Source organism: Diabrotica undecimpunctata, chromosome 1, assembly GCF_040954645.1.
Source record: "Diabrotica undecimpunctata isolate CICGRU chromosome 1, icDiaUnde3, whole genome shotgun sequence".
NCBI classification, from domain to species: Eukaryota; Metazoa; Arthropoda; class Insecta; order Coleoptera; family Chrysomelidae; genus Diabrotica; species Diabrotica undecimpunctata.
The window spans coordinates 191,964,151-191,979,247 of NC_092803.1; the positions used below are offsets into that span (position 1 = coordinate 191,964,151).

Consider the following 15,097-nt stretch of genomic DNA (forward strand, 5'->3'; position numbering starts at 1 on the left):
TAACGAACATCATATTGTGTAATTACCAGTAGCTGTCAATAAATCAACACTTTTACTCCACAACTTCAACCATTTATTATACCTATCATCGTCGATCGACAAGAAGCGGACAAAGGGACATTTACAAACCGATTCGAACCTCAAATCTACGTTCGAAACTTTCCATGTTTATTAAAGGAAAAACTTTTATTTTTATTTATATATATTTATATAACAGTTTGTTAACAACTCATTCATATTCGGTGGGTAAGAACTTTTTAAGCCTTTCCTTTAGGAAGAGGAAGTGTTTCAGGACAATATATTTCAAAACAACAGTCTGGATAAGGCTTAGATAAATCTCCTGGCATTATCTTGCAGGGTGCTGCTATTCCTACAGAACCACATCTAAAATAAAAATAATTGATTAGTCGGTATACGTAACTCTCCTTTAAATATTTTTGTTATACAGCGTTCCACGTTAAGAAAATAACATTAGGCTTATGGAGATCAGTGTTGCCAAAACTCTCAGGCATGCGGTTTACTAGATTGTCGATATATTTTTCGAATTTCCATTTTCAATTAACATTTAACTGTAAAGTCAGAATAACAACTGAATAACCACAAAGCCTTATTATCATTATGTAGTCTCAGAGAACGACATAAAATCGCTGACATACGTACACCGTATTATTTTAAGTTGCAATTAGTAATTAGATATATGCATTCCAAGCGGTTCGTTTATTTGCTTTTAAACCTTTAATAGCCGGCAAAGTGGATGATTTAACTAAGCAATATTTTCTACTGATTTCTATGATTCATGGTATATGATATTCTTACCGAAAAACAAATAAACTGTCGTTACTATAATTAAAATAAGATAAAATAAAATTATCTTTTGTAAATACTATTTATTTAATTAAAATCATTTTCCCTACTTTTCATTTCTTGCTTCGAATGGGCACTTTTGGTCAATTACGTTAAAAAACATTAATTTAATAATTCATGTCTGTGAGAAAGAAAATACAAATTATATACAACCTTGAATCGTGCTTGTGTTCGTTCATCGTGGCATCGCTGCGCTTCTATCGTCCATAAGAAATACATGGCCCTATCTCCACAATGTTATTTTCTTAACGTGAAACGCTCTATAGTAACGTACTTATTAGCAATCAGAACATTTTATTCTATAGGTCTATTTGATATCTATAAAACTTTTAGACTATACAATGGCGCGATGAAGCCCTGTACAGTGACAGGTCATATATTTGATACTCTCGTGGGTATGTTAACCAAACCTTTTGAACATGTCGTAACGTGTTCTCTTTTTTGGTTTTTTTATTATTGTCTTTACGTCTCGGACTTTTATTTCCTGTTCAAAAATATCTTAATAAGAAATTTATTTATTTTTTATTGGGATGTCATAGTGAAGCTAATGTGAATAACTATAACGAAAAAGGTATTCGATATGCCTAGTTATATTTATATATTTCTCTTTAGATACAAACAAAAATTGGTTAAAAATCTCTTACTCACCCCACTTCTTGAATATCTCTATTTTGTGAACAAATCAATTGAACACATTCTCCTTCCAATCGTTTCTCTTCGCCAAATTTCATAGCACCTACACCTTTAGAGGATGAATAGCAGTCACCAAGATGCTCTGAAAAGCAGATAAATATGTTCCTTTACAGATTCAAGATTTCCTTCGCCCCAAAATTATTAAAAAATCATTAAACATAGAAGTGAAACGATCAAGGTATTGAGTATTGCATTCTCTCATCCAGTGAGGGTTTTCCCTGGACCAATAGCGGCAATTTTGACGATTAGCATGATCGTGAAGAGTAAAGGTGACTCGTCAGAAAACAAAACATGTTCTAATTGGATCACATTACCATCATTTGTTAACAAAAATAGGTTCTCCTGTTAAAATCATCTTTCATAAGCTCATGAGTATGTATAATTTTATAGCGATGCATTTTGTTTTCTTGTAATATTCAAATAACCGATGAATAGCTAATATCGAGTACTGGGGCTGATTTTCGAACAGATGTATGTGGGTGTTCCTCAGACACAAGCTTAACAGCCAATTTGTTATCCTCACTTATTTCATTGGCAGCTTATTTTTTTACCTTCCTAACATGGCCCAGCAATTCCTCGGCTCAGAAATTGCTTCTCTATTTTACTAATTGTTCCTTGAGATCTGTGCGGCAAATTAGGAAATGCTTCGTGAAATAAACGAGCTACTTCCATTTTTATCGAAGTCTTATCTCCATAGCCAATTATATGTATAATTGTAATTTTGTGCATTTCTGTTAAATGAAACATTTTCCTGGCTTGCAGTTAACGAAATTCAAACGACTATAGCACTGACAACTACTTATGTTCTCATGGAACAGAATGTTCTTTTCTAAATATGAATATTTTTGCATTTTACTTAATATTTTCGAAACAGTCAAAGATAGGTATAGGACATTGTATTCAAAAATAGCAAAAATGATCTGAAGAATCTAAAAATTAATTAATATACAGGGTGTTCCATTTAAAATAAGCTAGTTGGTACTGGCCACCGTTATCAGATACACCCCGTATAAAAGGTTTTTATGGAAAAAAATGCGCAACTATAGATACTAATCGACGTGTTCGACCGTTTTTTCGAATGCTTCCTTATTTATTTATTAGCTAATTTATTCCATTTGGCTGACACACAGTATATATATTTTAGTGAACGTTTTTGTTGAAAAATTAGGCAAAAAATACTGCATGCTATACTAAATATTAATACTTCCTACTAATAACTATTAAATTATATAATTTTTTTTAACACAGTGCTAAGGCATAAACCCGGTTCAACACCTCGGAGGTTTAGGCCTTCTTTGTATGTGTGTTTTTTTTATTAATTTATTTTTTTTTATTGTTTTTTAATTTAATTTTATTTTTTTATTTATTCTTTATTTATTTATTTTTTATTTATTTTTTTTTCATATTTTAACTTTCACAATAAAATTTCACAATTTTAGTTTTATATTAATAATGTGTTTAATTAGGATCTCATAGATACTTTTATATTTAGTAGCAATCAAAGCCTTGTAGATTAAAAGGCTTTCTTATATATTGTGTAATATAAATTTGATCTTTAAAATAATCTATTTCTTTTTTTTTTTTTTTTAAATTACAATCTAATATCATGTGTTCTGCGGATCCTAATTCTCCACATTCACAATATGTTGTGGAACTAGGGAGTGGCCAAACCTAAGTCTACATATATATGATATAAAGACCTTGTTGCCTTGATAGTCACTAAACCAGCTTTTAGATGGGATCTATGTCTGGATAGTTTTATAATACAGTCCCTTTTTGGAATTAACATACTATTCTTTCCAGTTGTTGATTTTATTATAGTGTATTTTTATGTATGAGAGAGTAATAAAACAATAAATTATGTATGCAAATCCCTAAACTGTTGATACGGGTGACTCAATGAAAAACAGATATTTGTCAACAAGTTTACAGAAGTATATAGGAAAACAATTTTAAATTGAGTATGACCACCAGGTATAAAGGTTGGAGCAGAATAGAATACAATAGTTGTGAGAGTTACTAATCCCTAAATAAGGTTGCCAGTGTCGGAGTGATGGAGGTTAACAGGTACTAATGAATTTGCAAGAAATGTAAGATGTTTATTTTATTGGTTATATATAACCAATAAAAGTTTATTAAGTACCTACCTATTTGCAAAATAAAGTTTAATTCTTTAGATAAAATAAAACGTTTTATTTTATCTGAAATGAGTGCATTCCACGAAGTAAGGGTTTCAACAATCAAACATTTAATTCTTTAATTCCAGGAATCTACGACAGTAATTGACTAGATAATTACCTTCTAAACTTATTCTACAGAAAATGTGATAGTGGGTTTTTTCATTTTGTATATAGGAAGGTCCAAGTGGCGTATTCAAAATTCTTAACAGTTCACTAAAAGTAGGTACTTCAGTTGCAAGGTGCAGTTTATTGTGTATACTAGTGTTATGGAAAATTTGGAAGTGCCGTGTAAACGCCGAAAAATTGGTCCTCTAACAGTTAATGAAAAAACATTAATATTTAATTGTTTTAAATCATTTACAGACAAACGTTTATGTGAAAGTGTTGATGAGACCGTTGAGTTAGTTAGCAGTACACTTGGTGTTGGGAAATCTACGATTTACAGAGTTATTAAAGAAGAGAAATGTGGTAGTTTTCAAATGCCACGTAATGCTCCAGGGAAACCAAAATTCCAAATAGAATATCATTTTAAAGAAGGACTTCGACGGAAAGTGCAGGAATTCTTCTTTAGACAAGAATTTCCAACATTGGATAAAGTTCTTGTCTCAGTTCGAGATGATAAGGATTACCCAGAAATGAGTCGAAGTACGGAAACTTTTAAAAGAAATAGGCTTCCACTGGAAAAAGAATCCCAGAAAGTCTATTTTATTAGAAAGAAGCGATATTGTCATATGGAGAAGACATTTTCTAAGAACCATAAAGGAAATGAGAAACCAAAAAAGAAAAATATTTTATCTTGATGAAACATGGATCAACGAGGGTCATACACCAAATAAATTTTGGCAGGATGAAACTGTTACAAGTCAAAGGCACGCTTTTGTAAATAACTTATCTACTGGTTTAAACCCACCATCAGGAAAGGGACGCAGGCTGATAATAGTACACATTGGCAGTTCAGACGGTTTTGTTGAAGGTGGTTTATTAACTTTTGAATCAACTCGTACCGGTGACTACCATGAAGACATGAACGCTGATGTCTTTCAAGAATGGTTCGAACAAATGATAGATCTTCTTCCTAAGAACTGTGTAATAGTAATGGATAATGCAAGTTATCACTCCAGACTTATAGAAGGACTGCCCACAACCAAGTGGTTAAAAAAAGACTTGCAGAATTGGCTGAGTTCAAAAAATATTACGTACCATCCCGGATCTATAAGAAAGGAACTTTATTCGTTGTGTGCCCTTCATAAAGAAAAATTTAAAAAATACGAAATTGATGATTGCCAAAAATCGTGGAATGACAGTACTTAGATCCCCACCATATCATTGTGAATTAAACCCGATTGAACTGGTATGGCCACAGATAAAGAGTGAAGTTTCAAGAAAAAATACCACTTTTAAAATTCATGATGTTAAACAGTTGTTTTTGGTGGCCGTAATTAATGTAAAACCTGAAAACTGGGAAAAGGCAGTAAATCACACTATTAAAGAAGAGGAAAAAATGTGGAAGCTGGACAATATGACTGACAAAATGATCGAGCCAGTTATTATAAATCTTGGTTCTGAAAGTTCATCTTCTGAATCTGATTTGGATTTGTAACAAGTAGCTGTAAGTTTTATATTAATATTTTTATTCATCTATTTAACATACCTTAGACGGTTTTAAAAACTCTTTTTCTCTTTTGTAATTTTTAAAAATTAAAAAAAATGTGAATTTTTTAAAACCCTTTTTAATGTAGGCCAGTCATTTCTAATATAGTGTGTGATAAAAGAGGTCACTTTTGTTTACATACACATAACACTTTATAACACTGAAATAATTCATTTATTTTTTACAATTATTCAAAGTAATTTTTCAATTAATCTTGAGCACGCCCATGGAGTGGTCGGAGCTACCAGTTAAAATTATGCTAATTACTCTCTCGTTCATAAAAATAAACTATAATATAAGCATAGGCGTCATTTAGTGTTAACTTACATTCATAGTTAGTATCTCTAGTTTGTCTACAATTTCATTATTTTTTAAATTGCAATGAGCTTTTATCCAACAGAATGATATTTCTTTACCTTTGGATTTGAGTTCAATAAAGTTTTTTATTATATCTATAATGATATGATTGTAATGTTCTGCCCACTTTTCCAATTTAATTAGAGCACTTTTGCTATCTGAAAGTATCACGAATCTATCATTATTGGTGATCGTTGCTATGTACTGCATTGCTCTTAATATTGCTATTAGTTCTCCTGTAAATACTGTGGTATCTGTATCTAGACCTATTCCTTCTGTGTATTGTGTTTTAGGGTCCCATATAGCAGCAGCAACTTTAGAGTTAATTTTTGAGGCATCTTTATAAATTTGGTAATATTTTGGGCATAGTATTTCTATATCTGTATTAAACAAGGAGTTCCTTAGATTCGCTGGGAAACTCGAATAATCTCTCATGTAAATTGGCTGTATATTAGGAATATTATTTAGATATATTTGAAATGTATATATATATATATATATATATATATATATATATATATATATATATATATATTTGTTAAGATTGTTTATTTTGACTTTAATCTTAGTTTATTGAGCCAATAAAAAAATATAACTTATTTGTTATCAAAAGTAAAATAAACTCCTTATATTACCTGTCTTCGATGGATTCAAAGATTTTCTAGTTTTCTTTTATCGGGATAGAGAAGAAGGATAAGAATAAAAATATATTATATTACAAAAATTTACGTTTCTTTATTTTATATGAACGAATAAAACAATTATCAAATTCTGTCGTTATCTTATCAATCAGCATACAAGAAAATAAATCAAATTTTTATAATAATAAGATTTTAAATCTACATACATTTATATTACGTGAAAACCAATTTTACTTAAATTTTTCTTTACTTGAAACAAGAAACAACAAAACTTTCAACTTTTGATTAGCCTACCAAAACCTTAGTTCTTAAATTTGAATGCTAATGACCATGATGTCAAACCGATCCTTCACAGATATAAAATTTAATTGTACAAACACTTACAGCTTGTTTTCTTGTTGAGTTGTATGTTGGAACATACCCAGAAAAGTCCAGTCTCCTCAACGATGTGATCTCTCCTCTTTGGCACCTCGGCTCCTTCCTAACGTCTCTGCAAACCTCCTGCAGACTACACAAAAACACCTGATTCACTTCTCCAAACTCAGCTACTTATTTATGACACAAGGACCTCCTTTTGTCAACTTGATGCCGTAAGAATACTTTTACATATACTTTACAAAATGCCCACGGTAGATACAAGGACCTCTTTTAATCTACTTGTTATCTCCTTCTGCAAAACTATTCACTTCTTTTCACAATTTCGGAATCCAAACTCACGAACCACACTCTATCTTGAGACAAACGACTGTTTCTTTCGATGACCAAATTATCACTAAATTCTCCGGTCTCATGATCGGCTCACAAATTCCCATTTAAAAACGACCGTCCAATTAAAAGCTCAAATTGTGTTTACCATGATTTTGGAAAAGCCTAATTTCGGTTTCAGAGAAAAACTAAATAGCTTACTTTAAAATTGGTTTTGTCAATACACAATTTATACTTATTTCAAAAGATTAGAATATGGTCATTTAATACTCGACTATACAAACAATGAAAAGATTAACTTACAGGTAAAATGTCTTCTAATTCTAAACAAAGGTTTTTTGATAATTTTGTTTGAAACGGAAAAAGGTCGTTTGCCAAACAAATTTCTATTCTTATCTACACTAAATCTTATCTTAAATTACTATATACAATTCGTTTTTATTGATATCTTGAAATTTTATTTCGATGGTTTTTTTTTATTTATTTTTCTTTGGTTGGGAAAGAAGAAACATAACAATATATATATATATATACATATATATATATATATATATATATATATATATATATATATATATATATATATATATATGAAATATATAGGACGGGTAATACTCATTTAATAAATCTTCGGAAAGTGAAGAAAGTTTCGATGTTTTGGTGCCTGTACGTTGCCGATTAATATTTCTCGCAGTGTCACCAGGTCTACTGATTTTTCAATATATCTACTGATTTCAACTTCAATTTCCTGAAACACTATATCGATCTACTAAAAAATATGTAATGATAAAATTATGTTTAAAAAGTGTTCAATTACAAATTTTGAAAAAAATCTATTTATTGATATATATATATATATATATATATATATATATATATATATATATATATATATATATATATCCATTATTCTCAATGTACTGAAGAAATAAAATATGACCTGGCAACCTTTCTGGTACCGGGTTAGGCCTCAGTCAATTCCATACGGTTATGCGTCCTCTCTCTTTCCTTGACCAAGCATTTTTGCTACTCCTTGGATACAATTTAGCAGAATTTGAAGGCCTTCAACCTTATTTGGTAGAATTACTTAATTAAGGGCACACATAATTACTAATTACATTAAACAATTCTCCATTTGTTTTTATTTTTTTTAATTATTTTTTAAATAAACAATCTTAATATAAATTAAACAGTGTTGGGGGCAGAATATAATATTGTCTTACTATTATTGTAAATATTTTGTCGGTAAAATTAGTTTCAATGTGTACGTAGGTGATATAATATACATATCTGTCATTAATTCTTACACTTTATTTGGTATTGAGGTTAAACAATCCACATTATACAGAGTGGAACGTGCACGCAGATTGGTATTTTTAGTTGCGCATATTTTGTAATAAAAACATTTCACACAGAATGTGTCATGTAAAAGTAGCCAATACCAACTTTCTTATTTCACATATAATACCCTCTGTAGTAATCAATTTTTGGATTCCTCGGACTATTCTAAACATATTTCATATACAAATAAATACCTATATTTAACTGGTTCGGAAATACTAAGCATTTTCAGGTTAATTGCAAAATTTGCCACAAATCACTCAATTCTTATTTCCCATGTAGTTCTTTATAATGAGAAAGTAAGCAAAAACTACACACACCGGCAATATTAACGGAACACCTTAAAAATGGGGCATGTTAGATGTCTCGAATTTCCTAAACCTGTGTGTCCGATTTTAGTGATTTTTTTAGTATGTTATAGTTATATTATTTAAGAATAAAATCCCTATAACTGAATCAAACAAAAAGAGAAAATTATATCAAGAAAAAACAAATATAAGGAACAAACAGGGATACTCACTTCTCGTCCAGGGACCCATCAAATGTCCTGATGGGTCCCTGGACGAGAAGTGAGTATCCCTGTTTGTTCCTTATATTTGTTTTTTCTTGATATAATTTTCTCTTTTTGTTTGATTCAGTTATAGGGATTTTATGAGGTTTTTTGACTCGAATAGATACACTTTTTGCACTAGCAATTAATAGTATAGATTATACACTTATGTATGTATACACTGTATAATGTACACTTATGTATGCACTTATGTGTATATGCATACACTTTTTTTTTCTAAAGTGCCTATCCGTTCCGGATGTTGGCGATCATCACGGCTATCTTTACTTTCTTTATTGCAGCGCGGAACAGTTCAGTGGTAGTCGTGTTATACCACTTTCATAAATTTTGAAGCCAGGAAATGCGTCTTCTTCCCGGTCCTCTCTTACCATTTACTTTCCCTTGGAGAATCAGCTGGAGAAGGCCGTAACGTTCTTGATTTCTCATTACATGTCCTAGATATTCCAACTTTTTAGTTTTGACGGTCATGAGAATTTCACATTCTTTCCCCATTCTACGCAGGACCTCCACATTAGTAACTCTGTCAACCCAGAATATACGTAAGATGCGCCTATAACACCACATTTCGAAAGCTTCGAGCCGATTCATAGATGCAACAGTCAGTGTCCATGCTTCCATTCCGTAGAGCAGAACTGTGAATATGTAGCAGTTCAATAGACGGCATTTTGTTTTTAATGATATGTCTCGACTGTTGAAAATGGTTCTCATTCTAACGAATGCTGCTTTTGCTTTTATTATTCGCTGTTTAATTTCTGTTAAATGGTCTCATTGGCTATTTAAATTGGTGCCTAGATATGTATATTGCTCGACTCTTTCGATATTCTGTTGGTTGATTGTAAGTTGAGCGTTTAGTATTCGTTAGTTCCGATAGATGGGTTAAACCATCTGAACCAGTAAAGTTACTAGGTGTTACTATGGATACAAGGTTGAACTGGTCAACCTGAACAAAAATATTGATATTAAGGTAATGAATTCTAAACAGTTCTATAAACTAGCAAAGCACTTCTTGCTGGAACACTGTTTCTATAGTATACAGGAAGTTTTTTGTTTGAGCCCATGATACTATAACTAACAAGATAAGTCAACGCGCATGTTCTTGCATCTCTCTCGCACACCTGTGACGTAAGCCCGAGACAACTTTAATGATGCCAAGTTAAATGCTCTATCTGTTGCTATCCTGTGTGCTTCAAAACGTAGTGAATGATATTTTTATTTATTTATTGATGTAGGAAAGACTTTGTATATTATATTGTTATATAAATTTTGTGGTGAAAACATTCAGTTTACTGTGTTAATATCACCTAATTTATTTATCGTACGCAACTTCCTCTCGACTACCTGTAGCTACTTTATAAAGAAGACTAATTATTTGGTTGCCATAATGTATTGGGCAGTGGTGGGTTGTTTAAACAATTATAATAAAAAAAGTAAAACTTTTTCGAAGTGTCGTTTTTTTGTGTTTCCCAGAGACAAACAAATGCGTAAAGTATGGGTTTTCAAGTGTTTTCAGTGAGACAAATTTAATGTAGAAACCGCGAGAATATGATCAAAACATTTTACAGAAGCTGATTATTGTTTAAGAGAAGCTGATTATTGTTTAAAACTATTGAGATTGCCTGACAAACAATGGAATATTACTACTAATAGTATAATTAGTTATTAAATTGTCACTGAAGAGATCTTTTCTCGCTAAACCTTCCTAGTGGTTATACGGAAATTAACCCTGAAGATTTAATTGACAGTCATCAATATTTTATTAATTCGAATATAAAAAACCTGGAATGGGATGGATTGGAAAATTTCGCCGGTTTCATTGCATTTAAGTTACAAAAGAAAAAGAAGGACGCTCACGATAACTCGTTTACTAGTGTAAACCACATTTCTGAGGGTGGTTTACTCAATTTGTAACTGGAATTTGTAACTAAATGTAGTGAACTGGAACATATTTTTCGTAGTTATAATGGCGACACATTAAAAATAACAAACAAATATTTAAGAAACTTAATAGAAGCTGCAAAATATGTAAATGTTAGCGAAGATGTAAAATTATTTTTTTTAGATGTAAAATGTATTTTAAAATACGAATTCTAAATAAAATAGGAGTTAATTCTAAATACTCAATGGAGTTAATAAAAATATTAAAGATAATTACAATATCCGCAAGGGAAAAATCACAAAGATTGTAAAATAAATGTCTAAATGATATTCATAAAGTCTCAAGTATGACCCGCTTTTCCTTTATGGTTCAAATTCGTTACATTTTACCGGCCTTTTATATTTAATTTATGTTTTGTAGCAATATTTATTTTGTTTGTAATACACACAATCAAATCGTAGATTCATATATTTCTTTAATTAATTTTACAAATTACTTATTAATTTTCAAACCACGTTTTCACAGAAAGTAACTAGTTATAACTTCTTAGTGCAAGATATGGCATCGAGGTATACTTACCGTTAACAGTTTAAGTTTCGAAGTTGTTCATTACAGTAATGGAACAACGTTGCCATATGATGCATCGTTAAAATAAGATCCACACAAGTCCCCTGGCTTTGTCTCGCTATGACGTCATGCGCAAAGTCGATTAAAATTAGAACGGCAAGTGAGCCTATCTTGTTTGTTATAGTATCATGGTTTAAGCCTAGTGTGGTCCTTTTTATGAAAACTATTTTACACCCAACTGAATTGTCTTTTTTTATATTTCTAATTTTCACTGTATATGTTATAATACATGTTCTTGTATTATTTCTTAGTTATTTCCTATGCATACATAAGTGACATATTGTGACATGACATGTAGTGTTTACTATGTAAAAATTGTCAATAAACTTATCTATCTACTATTTTAATGGGAATAAGCCATAATTGAAGTTTAAAATAAGTTTGTTGACGTTTCAATTTTCACTTCTAAAATCGTTCTCAAAATACAAATATTAATAAATTAAACAATTTTTCTTATGTTAACATTTGTTAACATCTGTTTTATTAAAAATGATTGTCCTTTACCGTTTATAAATTAGGAATTTTCAACAGTCGACCGAATAGAACAGAACAACTTAGAACCAGGTCCTACAACATACACAAGGAATAATACGAGGAAAATAGCAATACAAGTACAATACATAAAAGGATTATCAGAAAAACTTTAAAAGATAGGAAATATATTCAACATTTCAACAACATTCAAAACAACAAACACATTGAGGTCTAACAAAAAGAGAAATCAAACCGAAACCGAATTCAAATCTTAACCACTGTGTTTCCTAAAATTTGCGAAACAAACAGCTGGATAAATTACTCGGAAGGGAATCTAAAATTGCATTCCACATGCCGTTCATCCTGGTCAAAATTCGTAGTGAATTCAGTTTCTGGTATGGTTTCGAGTAATTTATCCAGCTGTTTGTTTCGCAAATTTTAGGAAACACAGTGGTTAAGATTTGAATTCGGTTTCGCTAGGTAGAAATCGTTTGATTTCTCTTTTGGTTTTTAGATGGCGTAGTTACGTCTGTATATAGTTATTTTAATAACTATTGTCTAGGACGGGAGAGATTTTTGTTTTGGTTCAGAGCAGTGACTATACCGTTCTGACCAGACCTAAGGAGGTCGAAATACGTATCAGCGGTTGTCGCTGCACTGTATCGAAACAAAAATCTAATACCATCATTCTGACATTGAGATCTATTTAATCCAAAACTAAAGCTAACAATGAACAAGAGAACAAAGAATTTTATTCATAAAATACCTTGTGAATGCGATCAGTCTTATTTAGGTGAAACATCAAATGAACGTAGGGTTCAGTGTATAGTGCTAAAAGAAACAAATGGTAAAAATAGAAAAATCAAAGAGGCGGCTCTAATTATGCTAAAACCAATTGTGTCGTAAATTACTCGGCAGAATGCAGTAGGATCTGGTTACCCATATTAAAAGAGGAAGTTAATAAAAAGAAAATACCACTATTAGTAAGTTATTAACATGTGAAGCATACATCGTTTATATTTTTTAAATAGCATACATATAAAATCAGAAATTGATGTTTATTGAAAGTAAACTAAATCTAACACCAATTACTTAACATGTCGGAATAGTATTATGAGGTTTTTTTCTGGATTTTTCCTCATGAGTTACTATGGAATCACTAACAGGAGAATTTTACCGTCATCGTGGCATGTGGTTATCTTTTTAAACACGAATCACATGCTATAACTTTTCCGACAAATATTCTCAAGTTAAAATTGATTTCATGTAATTGAATGACTATCTTACAATAAAGTCGTTCCAGGAACGCAACTCAGCAATATTGGCAATATCATCTTAAAGTCGTCTACTCCTCTAAAATGTATAATATATGTCTGAATTGCCAATAGGAATGAGTCACATAAAATTAAACTGTTACAAGAATTTTTCACTAAGTAACAAGAAACAAAATTTATTGTAATTTATTAATGTTTTGTATTTTAAGAACGATTTCCGAAGGGAAATCGAAACGTTAAAAATAAACTTATTTTAAACTTATATTGTGGCTTATCCCAAACGAAAATAGTAATAGATATTTCGAAATCTACAAAATATGAAGTACCTATTTCCGTTTTATAATTACATCCTACATTAAGCCGTAGCTATCGCATCTTAAAAAAGAAGGACCATGTTATTATCTGTTAAAATTTTACATTTATATCTTAAAGATAGCATACCTGTACCAGGATCAGACCGCAGTGTTCCTACCCAAGCGTTTACATTAAAAAATGTAATTGTCACAATCAGTGAAATAAAGTAAATCTTCATTTTAAATGTATAAGTGGTCTCTTCTTAGTAATTATTCTGCTGCAACTGTTTCTGATATGATTGGACTTTAATTTTCTGGTTTTTCTTGACATTTGACCTCATATTTTAGATGTTTTATGCAATTAAGATTAGGTCGCTTAATTACTAAACTAATAAGACGTTTATGTGCGATATCGTAAACATAATTTTTTCGCCTCCTGTTTTATCTATATTTTAAAAACATTGATTACCTTTCACAAGATCACCAATTTAAAGGTATCCATAATCGAATAATTAAAACGCAGGATGTTACCATTATAATGGGAGATTTTAAGGCAATTTTTGAGGAAGAAAAAGAAGTAGAAGAATTTACAGTAGGATACGAGGGTTGTCTGTCTTTATTGCTTTTTAAAATATGTCCCACTAAAGGCCGGTTTTCACGCTACGTTTTCTTGTACGTTTTGTGGGTCATATAAAACGTACGACAAAATGTACGTTTTGTCCAGTGTATACACACTACGTTTTCTCTTCCGTTTTCATTCTCATTTCTAATTCAGAGTCTTGAGTTGTGTGAAGTTTGTTTAGTGATTTTTTTTATTATGGAGGACTGAGGAAAAAGGGGATGAAGAGGGAAAAGACAAGATGGTCAGGAGAGTGGGCTTCTAAAAGAAGCCAATATTCCCACGCCTCGTTACTAAAAGAACTGAGATGACTGGCGCAATTATTTGCGAATGGACACCTCAGCCTATTGTCAATTGCTAGATTTGGTAACATCATACATATTGAAACAAGACACCTGCATGAGCAAAGCAATTACACCCTATGAAAGACACACAGCAACTCTCAGATATCTTGCAACAGGACGCAGCCTTAAGGACTTGGAGTTCACTACCATAATATCCAAACCAGCGTTAAGCCAAATAATTCCTGAAACCTGTAATGCAGTCTACTTGGTTTTAAAACAGAACTACTTAAAAATTTTTATACAATTCAATAAATTCCTCGAGAAAATCGTGGATGAATTGCCGCAAATCTGTCATTATTAGGTTTTTTTTTGGGAAAAATGAAGCGAACTGCAGTGGAACTAGTCCTCAACTGAGTCAACATCGAACGACTTGTCTGAACATGTATTTTCACTTAACGTTTTATCCTGTCAGTTCTCACAAAACTATGCTTCTGCCATTATTTCTGCGATCTGACCTTGGATGTAGATGTGTCAGGTCTTCTCTCCGCCGTATATGTTAATATAGGTCTAATTGTTGTATAGATTCTTGTTTTTGTGTCTTGTCTTAGGTGTTTGTTCTTCCAGTAATATTTGGAGCTCGTCTTCTG

The 15,097-nt window shown here is 31.2% G+C and overlaps 2 protein-coding genes across 3 annotated transcripts in view; one reads left to right on the forward strand and one right to left on the reverse strand.

Moving 5' to 3' along the window:
* The window catches only part of LOC140432800 (uncharacterized), a 214,381-nt gene that overhangs the window by 85,847 nt on the left and 113,437 nt on the right, over positions 1-15,097 (forward strand). The window lies entirely within an intron of this gene.
* LOC140441882 (uncharacterized) lies at positions 185-13,908 on the reverse strand. The gene is made up of 3 exons (XM_072532853.1): positions 13,696-13,908; positions 1,513-1,639; positions 185-384 (listed from the first exon to the last, which is right to left on the reverse strand). Exons 1-3 carry the CDS (start codon positions 13,784-13,786, stop codon positions 258-260), a joined length of 345 nt encoding a protein of 114 aa, XP_072388954.1. The 5' UTR covers positions 13,787-13,908; the 3' UTR covers positions 185-257.

Bases quoted from the DNA above. Each gene is read 5' to 3' on its own strand.
- LOC140441882 (XM_072532853.1), bottom strand. From the start codon at position 13,786: ATGAAGATTTACTTTATTTCACTGATTGTGACAATTACATTTTTTAAT. The intron at 1,640-13,695 runs GTATGCTATCTT...TCTGCTTTTCAG, and splicing joins GCGGTCTGATCCTGGTACAG to AGCATCTTGGTGACTGCTAT. The intron at 385-1,512 runs GTGAGTAAGAGA...TTTTTATTTTAG, and splicing joins AGAGATATTCAAGAAGTGGG to ATGTGGTTCTGTAGGAATAG.